This window comes from Desmodus rotundus, chromosome 5, assembly GCF_022682495.2.
Source record: "Desmodus rotundus isolate HL8 chromosome 5, HLdesRot8A.1, whole genome shotgun sequence".
Classification (NCBI taxonomy): Eukaryota; Metazoa; Chordata; class Mammalia; order Chiroptera; family Phyllostomidae; genus Desmodus; species Desmodus rotundus.
The window spans coordinates 152,360,336-152,373,842 of NC_071391.1; the positions used below are offsets into that span (position 1 = coordinate 152,360,336).

Below are 13,507 nucleotides of genomic sequence, written 5' to 3' on the forward strand. Positions count from 1 at the left end.
ACAGTGAAAACTTTTGCCCCCAAAGCTAAGCCAGTGACCCCGGCCCTCTTCCTCTGGACCCCGCAATTCAGAACAGAGGCACCAGAGACTAGAGAGGCTTGGTCCAACACATGTGGTCCACTTTCGTTCTTGCCCAGAGCTTTCTTGTACTGCCCTAGAAAAAGAAGATCGGGAGGATAGAGCTGACAGTTGTGCCAGGGCCTAGAACAACCTCAGGAGCCTGTGCCGAAGAACGTGTGCAATTCTGGTCCAGGAACACATCACTGAGGCCACTCCAAGGACTTTAGGTTTGTCAGGAAATTGAGAGAAGCTGAGCTGGGCTGAAGGGACCTGAGTGCCAGGGACCTATTTTGAGTACCAAGGGAATCGGTCTCCAGGGACATTTTAGAGCTCTGACAGAGTCATAATCACAAGGCTGCAGGAGGCCTCGGCCCTAGCTCGCAGCTGTCCCGACTCCCACTCTCCCAGGCAGACTGGTCTCAGATGTGAGCACTGGTCCTCTACCCTGTTCTCCTACAGGCCTTTTTCTCTCTCCCAGGCAGTTTGTCTTTTGGGGGCCCCACATATGCACTGGGTTGGACAGGAGCTCTTCCCCGCCCCCCCAAATGATAGCTTTGCTGAATAGAGTACTCTTGGATGTAGGTCCTTGCCTTTCATGACTTTGAATACTTCTTTCCAGCCCCTTCTTGCCTGTAAGGTCTCTTTTAAGAAATCAGCTGACAGTCTTATGGGGAATCCTCTGTAGGTAACTGTCTCCTTTTCTCTTGCTGCTTCTAAGATTCTCTCCTGTTTAATCTTAGGTAATGTAATTATGATGTGCCTTGGTATGCGCTTCCTTGGGTCCAACTTCTTTGGGACTCTGAGCTTCCTGGACTTCCTGGAAGTCTATTTCCTTTGCCAGATTAGGGAAGTTTTCCTTCATTATTTTTTCAAATAAGTTTTCAATTTCTTGCTCTTCGTCTTCTCCTTCTGGCACCCCTATGATTCAGATGTTGGAACGTTTAAAGTTGTCCCAGAGGTTCCTAAGCCTGGGACTGGCTACAAGTTTTTTTCAATTCTTGTTTCTTCATTCTGTTCTGGTTGAATGTTTATTTCTTCCTTCTGTTCCAAACCATTGATTTGAGTCCCGGTTTCCTTCTCTTCACTGTTGGTTCCCTTTATTTCACTTTTCGTAGCCTTCACTTTTTCTTCTGTTTCACAACCATACTCAACCACTTCTGTGAGCACCCTGATTACCAGTGTTTTGAACCCAGTATCTGATAGGTTGGCTATCTCTTCATCATTTAGTTGTATTTTTTCTGGAGCTTTGATCTGTTCTTTCATTTGGACCATATCTTTTGTCTCAGTGTGCCTGTTATGTAGTAAGGGGAAGAGCCTTAGGTATTTGCCAGGGCGGGGCAACCCACTTCCCTACGCTGTGATGCTGTATGTGGGGGAGGGGTCCAAGAGGGAACACTGGCACTTGCTCTGCTCTTGGCTGGTTTCCGGTCACTTCCCCCACTACCCACAAGCAAATTGGGCCCTTCTGGTGCTGATTCCCGGTGGGTGGGCTTGTGTACATTCTAGGACCCTGTGGGTCTCTCCAATGAACTCTCCTGTGAGCTGGGAGTTTCTCCCGCTGCCGCCTCAGCCCTCACAGGTGTTTGTTCAATTAGAGGTTTGAGGCTTTATTTCCCTGTGCTGGAGCCCTGGGTTGTGTGGTCTGTCTCACTCCCACACCGTTCCTCCTGGTTTATCCACACTCAAATGTGGGACCACCAGGTCCTCCAGCCACCCCCTTGTGCGTAGTGGTAAGTCCTTTCCATGCAGCTGCCCTTCTCTGCCCCTCCTACCAGTCTGATTGAATGTTTCTTCTTTAATTCCTTGGTCGTCGGACTTCCATTCAGTTTGATTTTCTGCCAGTTATGGTTATTTTTTGTTTTTAAATTTGTTGTTGTCCTTGATTTGGTTGTGCGAGGAGGCACAGTGTATCTATCTACGCCTCCATCTTGGCTGGAAGTTGGACAAAAGCTCTTTTATTTACTGACATCCCTCAGTCCTTCTCCCAGTGGGAAGAGACAAGTATGAGGAGCTATGAGACTCTGACCCTGGGTGGACAGGAAATAAGAGGTGTGGAGAGGACACCAAACAGCCCATGTGAAGAGGCATAAGTGGAGAAAGGGTCTGCAGAAGTACAATCTTTTCCCTATCACATGTTTCATGCCCCTGTTTTAAAAACAAAATACATGGTGTTCAGCTGCGTCACATGTGGTGAAAGGATGGAAGCAAACGGGCACTGAGGTGTGAACATCAGCCAACCCACAGGACCCACGCCAATGGGCACTGTGCTGGCAGCTGCAGTTCGGGACATCCCAAAGGTGGGAGAAGTCTCCATAAGCCTCAAATGCATCCATACTTTTCCTAAGTTGACTCACAGTGGCACAGAATGAGGCTGGCAATGCCCAGTATATGGGCACCAGAAGAAGGTGAGAGCAGCCCAGGAAAGTACACTGGCTTAGGAAGGAGTCTGACGTTTAGAGTTCTGGATACACAGAGTTGCCAAGGAGGTTTAACTGGTGCCACAGCTCTGGGACAGGATCCACTCTGCTCAGCTTTCAGGATCTTGGTGGAGATATCACAAGTGACCCAGGGACCCTACCCAGTGGACACTGACTAAAATTCTAAGGGAGGCACAGGAAAAAGGGTGCTTGGGGAAAGTCTGTCACCTCTTTCTGAGACCTCCTAAGGGTAGGGATGGGAGGTCTGCCCTCAAAATAAAATTGGGACTAGAGCTAAAAAGAAGAGTAGCTGGACAACCCTGGGCCACCAGGGTCAGTGACACCATCAAGGACAGAGACTACATCCTCACTGGGCTGGACACCATCACTGCTTCTAAAGCCGGGATTGTTATAAAAAGAGGGGCAAATGAGGGTCAATGTCAGAACAGGGCTACTCGTTCCTCTCTTCAATGTGACCAGTGGACTGGGCAGCAGAAGACACCTTTATTGGGTCAGCACCTAAGGACAGAAGTTGGCGTCTTATTAAGCAGAAGGAATGAGCACCCAGAATGTAAAGCAACCCCCACCCCCCAGGTAAGGAAATAAACACTTACAGTCTATACTATTTAAGGCAGCGATTTTCAACCTTGTTCATCTCATGGCACACATAAACTAATTACTAAAATTCTGTGGCACACCAAAAATATATTTTTCCAATATGACAAAAAATTAGGTATAATTTTGATTAATTCACACCAGATGGCCATTGTATTGACTGTTGTCATTTTTTTTATTTGACAGAGTGAGGCGAAAGAGGCCCGTGCCCCTGACTAAATAGTCAGGTGTTCCATGTTTTAAAGGTTCGTGCGGCTCACTGGTTGAAAATCGCTGCTATAGGGGCATAAACTTTCCAGGAGTGACTCGTCTGAAGTCAGTGTATGCTCTTGTCTTATCCTTGAATTACTGCTGCACTTCAGTTTTCATACCTGACTCTTCTTCATCTTCTAATGATCATCTTCACTATAACTAGCTTCCCCTCTTCTAAAATTTTCTTTGTTTTCTATGATGAAATTGAAAAGACATATATGAACATTTAGTAACAATTTTTTAGCCTGCTGGTGAGAAAATCATTGCTTTGCAGTTACACATTAGCATCATTAGGTGGCGCTGGTGTGGATTTCAGTCAACTCACACTTTTAAAGTTTAACTAGTTGGAGTAGAGATACCGTTTTTTGCCATGTATAATGCACACTTTTTGCTCAATTTTTTTTAGGGAAAAAGAGGATGCTCATTATACATGGGTAGTGCTAATTCCATATCTATATAAATGTTTTTAATTCTTTTATTTACACTTTATGTGTTAGAAGTGTAACTCTAAAAAGCAATAATGATGTCCATATGCAAAATAATGATGACCTGGAATATTATAATTGGTTTATATATAAATAAAAAATTGAATTAAAAAATTAAAATGAGAGATTTTTTTCCCTGAAAGTTTGGGCCAAAAACGTGGGTGCGCATTATACACGGCAAAATACGGTAATCTCAGACACTTCATCTTCCTTTTGAATAACACGATGAACCACATCCCCTTACTTGCCTTCAATTCCTGCCTTTTCTAGGCACACTCTCCCACCCATTGCTTACCTTAACTCCCACCCATGCCTTATCTGAACTGTCCAGAGGCCAACATTATATTCAAACTGTCGGTTTGTAGCACAAGCCCTTCAGAAACCAAATGTCTCCCCTTCTTTTTCTTCTCTTTGCCCCAATACCGACTTATATCTAGGGGTTCACAGTTTTACTCACGACCATTTGTTTCATTTGTAATCAGCTCTTACCTCAGTCCCTGTCCATGGTTCTCACCTGATTTCGGAGGCTGTTTCTGGACATTCTGCTCGTATTTTCTCCTCACTGTCTCCTCAGCTGGCGGCTTAAGTTTTCCACAGCAAAAGCAGCAGCAGCAGCAGCAGCAGCAACAGGTGAGCAGAGCACACAGGAGGATAAGTGTCTAAAAGGCAACAAAGAATGGCCTTAGTCCAAGAGTTCCTGTACATGTCCATTCAAGCTCCCCTCCTTCCATCCTAGCACCCAGAAAATGAGACAACAGAAGCGTTTGTCCTAGGAGAGGAGGGGCAGGTGTCCTAGGTAAGGAGGGTCACCCCTCCTTCCTTATTCTTAAGGGACTAAGAAGAATTGTGTACCTTGAACCAACAACTATTCAGCATAAAATAGTATGTGACGCCTTCTTCACCAAAGTGATCATATAAGTATATTCCCAATGAGCCATGCCGGTCGTAGATTTTCCGTTTCTTAGGGTCACTCAGTATGGAGTGGGCCGTGTTGATCTCTTTGAATATTTCTGCTGCTTGGGCATCCTCTGGATTCTTGTCTGGATGGTACTTCAAGGCCAGTTTCCTAACCAGGCAATACCCAAAAAGGGGGGGGGGGGGGCGGGGAGAATTGGGAGTAGCTGGGGAGGGAGGGTTAGGGTGAATGACAGGTTTCTAGATAGTGAAGAATGAATGCATTAGATGTGGTACAAAGGAGGGAGGCAAGCAGCCCAAGTCTAAATTCCTTCCCGTGCCACACTGAAGTGGCCGGTGGCCCCACCCAGCACCAAAGTAGGTTTTTTAAATGGGCAACAGCAAGGTAGAAAGAATGGGTTTAGGGGGAAAATCCCAGCGTTTTATCAGGGGCTAAGGTCTGAACCTGTAGGCCTTTTTGATGTCTTCAGGTGAGGCACCCTTCTTAAGCTCTAGCACCGCATAGAGGGTTGTCCCGGTTTTCGACAGCCGGCGGGCTGCTTCATCCACATGAGACATGACCTGGCTCAGAGGAGGAGAAGCATCTGTGAGCCCTCCCGCAGGTGAGGCTGCTGAGATGGGAACATCCAGCAACGGGGAGCTCACTGTCTTCAGGGGCTAGGTAGGTAAATGACTGCAAAGGACCAAGTATAAGACAACAGTGAGCGGATCTACAACCAGCAGGAGAATGGCAGAAATGACATTCAAATTTACATTTTAAAGAGTAAACAGTTCACATTTTCCAGTGTCCTTCAGCTACACAGACCTCTGGACACCCCACCTCCTGGAGAGTTGTAAGCAACGGGTGGTCTCAGCGCGGGAGGAGACTGATGTTGCCCAGAGCTACTAGCACCTTAAGTAAACAGCCCTGGCCTTGTCTAAACTCATTCAGGGTTTGAGAGATCAGTGCAGCCTCAGTCTCTGAATAGGCTGGGTCAGGAATCCAGGAGATCTACAGTTACCAAGCGAGAAACAGTCGAGGTCAATCCCTGAGCTAAGAGAAGTCAGGGACCCAAAGCCAGGCCAGAGGACAGTGCTTGCAGCTAGGCCAAAGACTGTTCTTCCTCCCAGCCTCCCCACTCAACTCTCCCCACCCCTACCCCTCGAGACAGGGCAGTGGACAACGGAGGGATGAAAAAGGAAGTGAAAAGGGGTAGCTGTAGGGGCTGACCAGCGACCAGAGAGACAACAGGCAGCAAGAACCCAAAGTGGGGAGAGCCTGGGAGGCCGTGGCCCAAGAGAAACAAGTCAAGAAGCTCAGAAGCGAATGCTCTGGCTCCTCAGGACCCCTCTGCTTCTGTGGCCTCCTCACCAGGTCTGTCACTCTACCTCGGGGTCCTCTCTTCAGACTGGCGGGCCTTATACAACATCCATCAGGGTGTGAAACTTCACAGCGCCGGGGTCCAGCGGCCCACTGCGCTTGCGCACTGTGTCAACACTCCGGGTCGTTTTTTTGGCGACACCGGAAGGTGTAGGAGAAGAAGCTGAGTGGGCCCTGGGACTTATTTCGCTCGCTCGCAGAAAGCCTGAGCGTAGGGATAAGCCAGGTGCCGGTAGCCAAGGGCAGCACAGCATCTTTTGTAACCTTTTCTGCGGGCGCAGCCTCCAGGGGCATCCCTTCTCTGGTGGGAGGGAGTCACCTATCCTGGTCGCCGTATCCTGGTCTCCATCCTGGCTCGTTGACTCACTCAAAGAAGGATAAAGGGCTTGCAGAAGGTGGCTCTGTGAGAGGCATGGTTGCTGCACGCCTTTCTCAAGAGGTGTATTACCTTCCCAGTCTTCTTTTTCAGAATTTAGGGGTCTCCACTTGATTCTTTCTTTCCCTTCCACCTGGAAACTCCTGCACGTCCTTTAAGACCCACCTCAAATGTCAGCATTCCTGGGAATTCCTCCTTCGTTCCCCCAGTTATTCCCACCTTGTTCTGTCAAAGCATTTATCCTTTTGTACTGCAGTTACTAGTTTGCACATTCCTTTAAAACACTATCTTGAACATTTCCAGAAGTTACTACCATTCTTCAAAAACTTCCTTTAAATACTATTCCATCGTGAGTATGTACCATAATGTAATTATATACTCTGGATTGGATAATGTTGTTTCTAATCATTAGCTAGTATAATGACCTAATGATGCAAATTCTTATCTATCAAGCGCTAACTAAACCTTTTTTCCCCCTTGGGGTAGATTTGATTCCTGGAAGTGGAATTATTGGGTCAAAGGGAAATTTTTTGAGGCCCTTGATCCATATTATTCTCTTGCCAGAAAGGTACTAGAAGTACCAGTTTCTGTCCCTAACCAGTTTCCGTCCTACCTGTAGGACATGAGAGCACCTGTCTCTACCTGGCCTGTCTTCCCGTGATCCCCTACGGGAAGCAGCGTTTGCAGCACTAATGATTTACCAGTTCATGGCATTGGAGAGCGGCACTCGATGGCTCCTATAGCACATAATGGAAAGCTTTATTAATTCAATATACCTCTCTGTTACTCCTCTTGTGGCTTTTATCACTCTCTTTTCTTTAATACAGTTACTTGTATACATTCATCTCCCCTTCTTGGTTTTAAGTGATAAATCAGTTCTCTGCCCCAAGATATGGGAGCCAAGTGAGCAAACTAACAAAGCAGTCCACATGCAACAGACGCAAGGGCCACTGAGTTGACCAGTTTATTTCTGTGGGTCTGTGATGAGGGTGGGGAGGGAAGTTGTTGGCATCACCCACCCAGGTCACAGGTTCTGGGTCAGGTGAGTTTAGAGGTTAGTGACCTAAAGTGAAGGAGCTAAAGCTGACGGCTTTTCTGGAGGTTTGTACTATGCCAAATTTCTCTAACTAACCTCCAGCCTTTCATCACCATCACGGGAAGATAGAACTAGCAGAACAACACAAGTCACTTCTTCACTAGCACTGGGGAGAGAGCAGAAGGCGTTAGAAGTGCAGTGCGCTTACAGCGAATTCCTTACCTCAGTCTACAGGCCCGCGGGGTCCTGCCCCTGCCCCTGCCTCTCACTCCCACTGAATCAAGTCCCGCAGTCTGGGGTCTCTGCCGCCACACCGTGTTTCTGTCAGTTCTTTGAAAACACTGTGTTCCCTCCCATTTCAAGGGCTTTTGGCTACGCTGCCCCGCTGCCTGGAGGACTCCTCCCTGGGCTGTTCGCTATGCCAGCTTCTCATCCTTTGTGGATCTCAGCTTTGCGCCTCCTCAGAGAGGCCTTCTAAATGGAGTTCCACTCCTCTCTCTCCACCTCCCGACACCCTCACCGTGATTTGTGAATATATGTTTATTTGCATGTCAATTTGTTCAAAATCTGTGTACCCCAGTAGATGGTGAACTCCATGAGGGCAGGGACCTTATCTGTTTGTTCACCACTGTATCCCCAGCACCTAGAACCTTTCCTGCTCGCAGTAAGTTAATGGTTTGTTGAATGCGCTACAGCAGAGGGAGCCCTCTGCTGGTCCAATGAAGGCCTGAAGGTTGACCCATAGCAAGAATCCCTGGGGCACCGGGCAGGACTACAGGGACCTTCTTCCCTCCTGCGGTTCTAGTCAAGAGGCAACACGAGGGGCAAAGAGAAAGAGGGCAGTAGTGGAGATGGTGATGGTGATTCTGAGCGTCTTGCTTCTTGTTTGTGTTAGTCTTCTTCCAGTTCCTAATGGAGTTCCTGCAATATGGTAGGTGCTCAACAAACGTTGGTTGGTTGTGTGAACCGGCAAACTTTTGTGTGCCTTTTCAGAGATCCTTTTATCTTTGATCCTCACAACAACCCTGCAAGGTGGTAGGATCACATCCCTGCTTCACAGACGTGAGCGCTGAGAAAGGGGGCAAATTAGGGGCTGAGCAGAATTAGTAAACATCTTTCATATCTTGCCAGAGGCTCCAGAATGTTATTACTTCTTATCATTGCCCTCTGACATTCTAATTAATTCTAATTATAGTGCATGGCTCTTGAAATAGCCATTATCTTTAAGTTTCTGAGCCTCTGCTCTGACTGAAAGGACACTGCAGCCAGTAGGCTGCAGCGATGGGGATGGAGCAGGCAAGTCATCCTGACCCCCACTTGGCCTTCACCTAGAAACAGACCCCCTTTGGCTCTGTTTCCTGTGCACGTTGTCTCTTCCAACACCCAGCACAGAACTAGGGAGAACACACAAGCCAGGAGTCAAAAGCCCCAGTCCTGGGTTCTCTCTCTGGTTCTAACAAGCTGTGTCATCTGGGGTAAGTCACATAATCTCTGAGTCTCATTTTCCTCTTCTGTATAAACCTGTGTCATTTCCAGGGTTGACGTCAAGACTAAATTAGATTTGGTATAAAAAAGATGGAAAAAAATGAAAATAACTATGCTAAAGAATGAGTATAGATTAAAACCTTTTCTGGAACTATTTGCCCTCTCACTATATCTTGAGTCGGAGATCTTCTAGATTACTACCTCACAGAGCCATTTGGTCTCTCTGGAGAAAACTAAGACGCGTCCCTTATTTACCCACAAACAACTAAAGTTTTAGTCATATAGCTGGAATGCACACATACAGACAGCAGACATTGGCATATTTATACCCAAAATATTATGTTCTTGAACATATGCAGTGGGAGAGAGAGATCATAATTTGTCATACCCAACCACCAGGTTCTGGAATTGTGCAGTTTTCAAGCTGGAAGGGACCTCAGAGACTTAATTCTCATCCAGTGCCTTCATTTTTTAATGGAGGAAAGTGTGCCCCAGAGAGAAGGTTTGACCTGCTCAAGGTCAACCAGGGGGGTCCAGATCTCAGTCTTCCGACTCCAAGTTCGGTGTCTATACTGTGACTGCTCCTTACACACCAGCTCCCTTTAAAATCTATGTTAGAGGCAGACCAAAGCTGTAGCTGATGTTCACCTCCTTTCACCGATGGTGTCAGGAAACGTCCCTCTTTCCCTCCCCCCCATTTGAAGGCATATATACCACATGTGATAAAAAAAAAAAAAATACCACCAGCCCAGTTTGTTTGCCTGCCCTCCCTAAACTTCTCAGGGTGGGAGGTGAAGGGCTTTACATTTCTGTCCTCTCTGACCTGCAACCCCAGACTCTGCAGACCTACGGGCAGGCTGGCAGGGCACACCTACTCACCTGTAAAATGGAGATAACAGTGCCTACCTTTTAGGGTTGTTAGGAGGCTCAGGTATTTAATTTGAACAGTGCTTGGCACATGGTAAGTGCTATATCACTTATCATCATTATCATCCTTTCTATCCTATCTCCTCACAATTTTGTAAAGAGAGAAGTTACTATTTATTTTGTCTCTGGGAAGAAGTGAAAAAGCTGGATCCCCTCTCTAAGAAGATCTGCAAATTGTCATTAGTATCCTTCCATCCCCTTTCTGCATCCTTCTCAGCCTTTGAGAAACCTACTTTCTTGTTCTCCTGCCCAGTACCCTCATGCTGCTTTCTGGCTGTTCAAAATATCCCTGGCAGTCCTCCCCAAGCAATCAGAACTCCAAAATTACCCCTCTTACTTCCTTTCCTTTCAACATTTCTAATGAAAACTAGAAACTCCATAAAACGACCTTATTCTTCAGTGTTAGGTGGAAAGCAATCTCATTAAAACACTGTCATTCAGCTTACAGTGAAAAAGACTGTAACACCTCACCCACTCAATTCTTACTAACACAAAAGGAATAACGGGTGAAACTCCAGGCTATGTTTTGGGAAGAGACTTTGGGCCTTAAATCACTTTTCTCCTTCCTGTCCAGCTCCACCTATTTCGCGTCTTTTCGTTTCTGCTGCTCTGCATTATTCTGATTCTCCTCCTGCAGCTCCGGCAAGTTTCCTCTCCCCCTGCTGCCTCCACTTCCTTCTTTCACCTCCTGACCATGGATATTCAGTAGGGTCTGTCTTGAAGCTCTCTTCTTCGGAGATCCAACCTTATACCTCTGGTGCCAGTGTCACAACAATGCTTTAGTGTCATTTTTGTGTCATCCACGTGCCAGTTTCTCATTGTCTCAAAACCACTTTCTAAAATCTGTACCCTTGCTCCTGCCCTCAACTGGGTTATTCCTCTTGGTTTCTCCACTGATGTTAATGTTATGACTTTCCAAGATAATGATGCTCAAAACCCAAACATCTCTGGGCTTTGGACTCATTGTTTTCATCGAATTCTCATTAATTTTTAAATGGCTCTTTCATTTGTCCCTGCTTTTCAGCTCCCACAACCTTGAAGCGCTCCAGGTAAAAGATTCCACAGCAAACTGATATTTGGATATATAAGTGTGGAGTTCAAGTGAGAAATCTGAGAGTTATCTTATAAGATGCTTTCTTTTAAAGTTTCTTTTTAATAGAAAAGTTCAAACACAAACAAAAATAGAATAGTACAATAATTCCCCACATACCCATGACTTAGCTTCAGCAACCATTGCTTTCTGCTGCTTCTCGATGGTACTTAAAGCCTTGAGACTGGGTGTTAACTCCATAGGAATGAGGTGGCAAGAGAAGAGGGCGACCAAGTCCTGGACTACCCCAGCTTTGAAAGGTTGAGCAGATGAGGAGACACCAGCAAAGGAGACTGAAAACAAGCAGTTGGTGAGGTAAGAAGAAAACCAGATTACAGTATCCTGGAAGCCAACTGAAGAAACAATTCCCAAATAACAATTAAAAAAAAAAATCCTCACCCAAGGACATGTTCCCACTAATTTTTAGAGAGAGAGGAAGTGGGGGAGAGAGAAAGAGAGAAAGAGAGGGAGAAACATTGATTGGTTGCCTCCACACATACCAGTGGGGTATTGAACCCACAACTTAGGCATATTCCCTGACCGGGAATTGAACTGACAACCTTCTGGGTACAGTGAATGACCAGCAACAAACCAAACCATGTGGCCAGGGCCCAAATAACAATGTAATTACAGTATAAATGCTAAGAAAGAAAAAGTGCACAGTGAGAATGTGTAACATGAGAACCTGCCAAGTTTAGAGTCCAGGAAAGGCCTTGCTGAGGAGGTGACGTTTCAGCTGCTGGCCTTCATCCTGTCTCCAACAAAAGTCCTGCTTCCTCCCTACTGTTTCCACTCTAAAAAAACTGGCTCCTCCTTTCTGGAATGGCTTTTTCAAGGACAATATGTCAGCCAGTAGGGGGCGCTGGGGACACAGTGATGAGAAAGAATTCCTACTTTCAGTGGGCTTGTACTCTGGTGAGGAGACAGACGAGCAAATGATTTCCTTAAACGTGGTGAGTGCATCACATAAGCACAGTGGGTCTTGAGAGCATCAGGTAGGGGCAGATAACCCGGCTGGGGGTGTCAGGAAAGGCTTCCTGGAGGTACCCCTGAGCAGCGAGTGGAGCGCAGGGTTGCCTCTGCGCATACCCTTCAACTTAAGTGTTAACCCTTGTCCACATGCTTGGATTCCAAATCTTGCCTGAGATCTCTAGCCAGCCTAAATCCTGACCTCACTGCTGGGCTCTACTCGCCTTTTCTATGGAAGTGAACTGGTCTAGTTTAGGTCTCCCCCCCCATTCCCCCCCCCCAGCCCCAACCCCACCCCAATCTGCTCTCCTGTCCCCTTCTGATCTGCTCTGCCAGCCTCTGCTCTGGAACTGCCATTGACCTGTTCTGGAAACATCCAGAGCTTCCTGCCACCATCATGCCCGGGACTACGAGGGGCCTGAGGACTCCCGTTAGGGAAGATGGGTGTCTGAGGCAGGACAGGCAGTAAGAGCACAGGGGCAAATCAGTAACAAAATACTACAGAAATTGAAATCGCTCGCAATCAGTTAAAGCCAGGAAGGAAGAGAGCATGTCTATCTCGCTCATCAGGAATCCCCGCTATGCTAGCAAAGTGCATGGCAGGAAATAAGTGTTCAGTAAATGTTACACGAATAGTTCTTACAAGACTACAGTTCGGAGCTGTGCTTCTGATTGCTGCATAATTTTCCTGGCTCTTAGGTGCAGAATGTCTTTCTCAGACTGGGCATTTAAGAGGACCCTTTGCACCGCTCTTCAACGGCCACTTGATGGCTCTTTGAGAAACAGGTGCAAGCAGTCTGTTTCGCTGCCAGGCTTTTCTTGCATAAATTCCCACGGAAAGGCAACTGTTGGTGTTCTCTCGCCGGCGTCCCAGCTTCCGGAGGCAGCACGCTCCAAGTCCCGACACCCAGGGAGGCGCGGCTGAGGGCAGCCCTGTAATCCATCTGCTCCGACGCCCCCTTCCCTTCCCGCCGGCTTGCTCCCCGCCCGCTTGTGGGGCGGGCACGTGCCAGCGTCTGCGCAGCACCCGCATCCTCCGGTACCCAGGGCTGCTGATGGCGTGCCGTGGGCTGCCCAAGAAGGGAAATCCCAGAGGAAGCCATAGTTGTTACTATCACGTCCCCCGTTGTCGTCATCAGCTGAGGCGTGCCTAAGAAGCCCCTTCGCCCGCACAGGGCCCCGTGCTTTCTGCCTATTCTTGGTCTCGCCCGCCCTGGCCACCTCGGGCGGGGCTGCCACAGCCCAGCCCTACTGTAGTGCCCAGTGGCCCCCTCGGCGTCCCAGCTCCAAGGCTCTCAGAATCCGGGAAGCCGCAGGCCTGGTGTGGAGCTTAGAAAACCGACGGTGCCAGGCGGGACATGCCTGGGCCCCGGCATAGGCGGGTGAGGACATGAGGTTCACACTGGCTCGGACACGGACCAAAAAGGTGGCCTTAGCTCGTGGCTTCCCCTCCCGCTGCCTCAGTTTGCCCCACTCTAACCCAAGGAAGGAGCTGAGGTCCAATGCCTCTAGGGGAGGTT

At 47.7% G+C, this 13,507-nt stretch overlaps 1 protein-coding gene across 1 annotated transcript; it reads right to left on the reverse strand.

Moving 5' to 3' along the window:
- Positions 1-2,989: 2,989 nt before the first annotated feature.
- On the reverse strand, positions 2,990-5,302 carry DNAJC5G (DnaJ heat shock protein family (Hsp40) member C5 gamma). Its single transcript, XM_024552945.2, is given in 5 exon segments — positions 2,990-2,996; positions 4,319-4,488; positions 4,682-4,912; positions 4,914-4,950; positions 5,190-5,302. Coding segments are annotated over 5 exon segments (558 nt in total).
- Between the last annotated feature and the right edge of the window lie 8,205 nt (positions 5,303-13,507).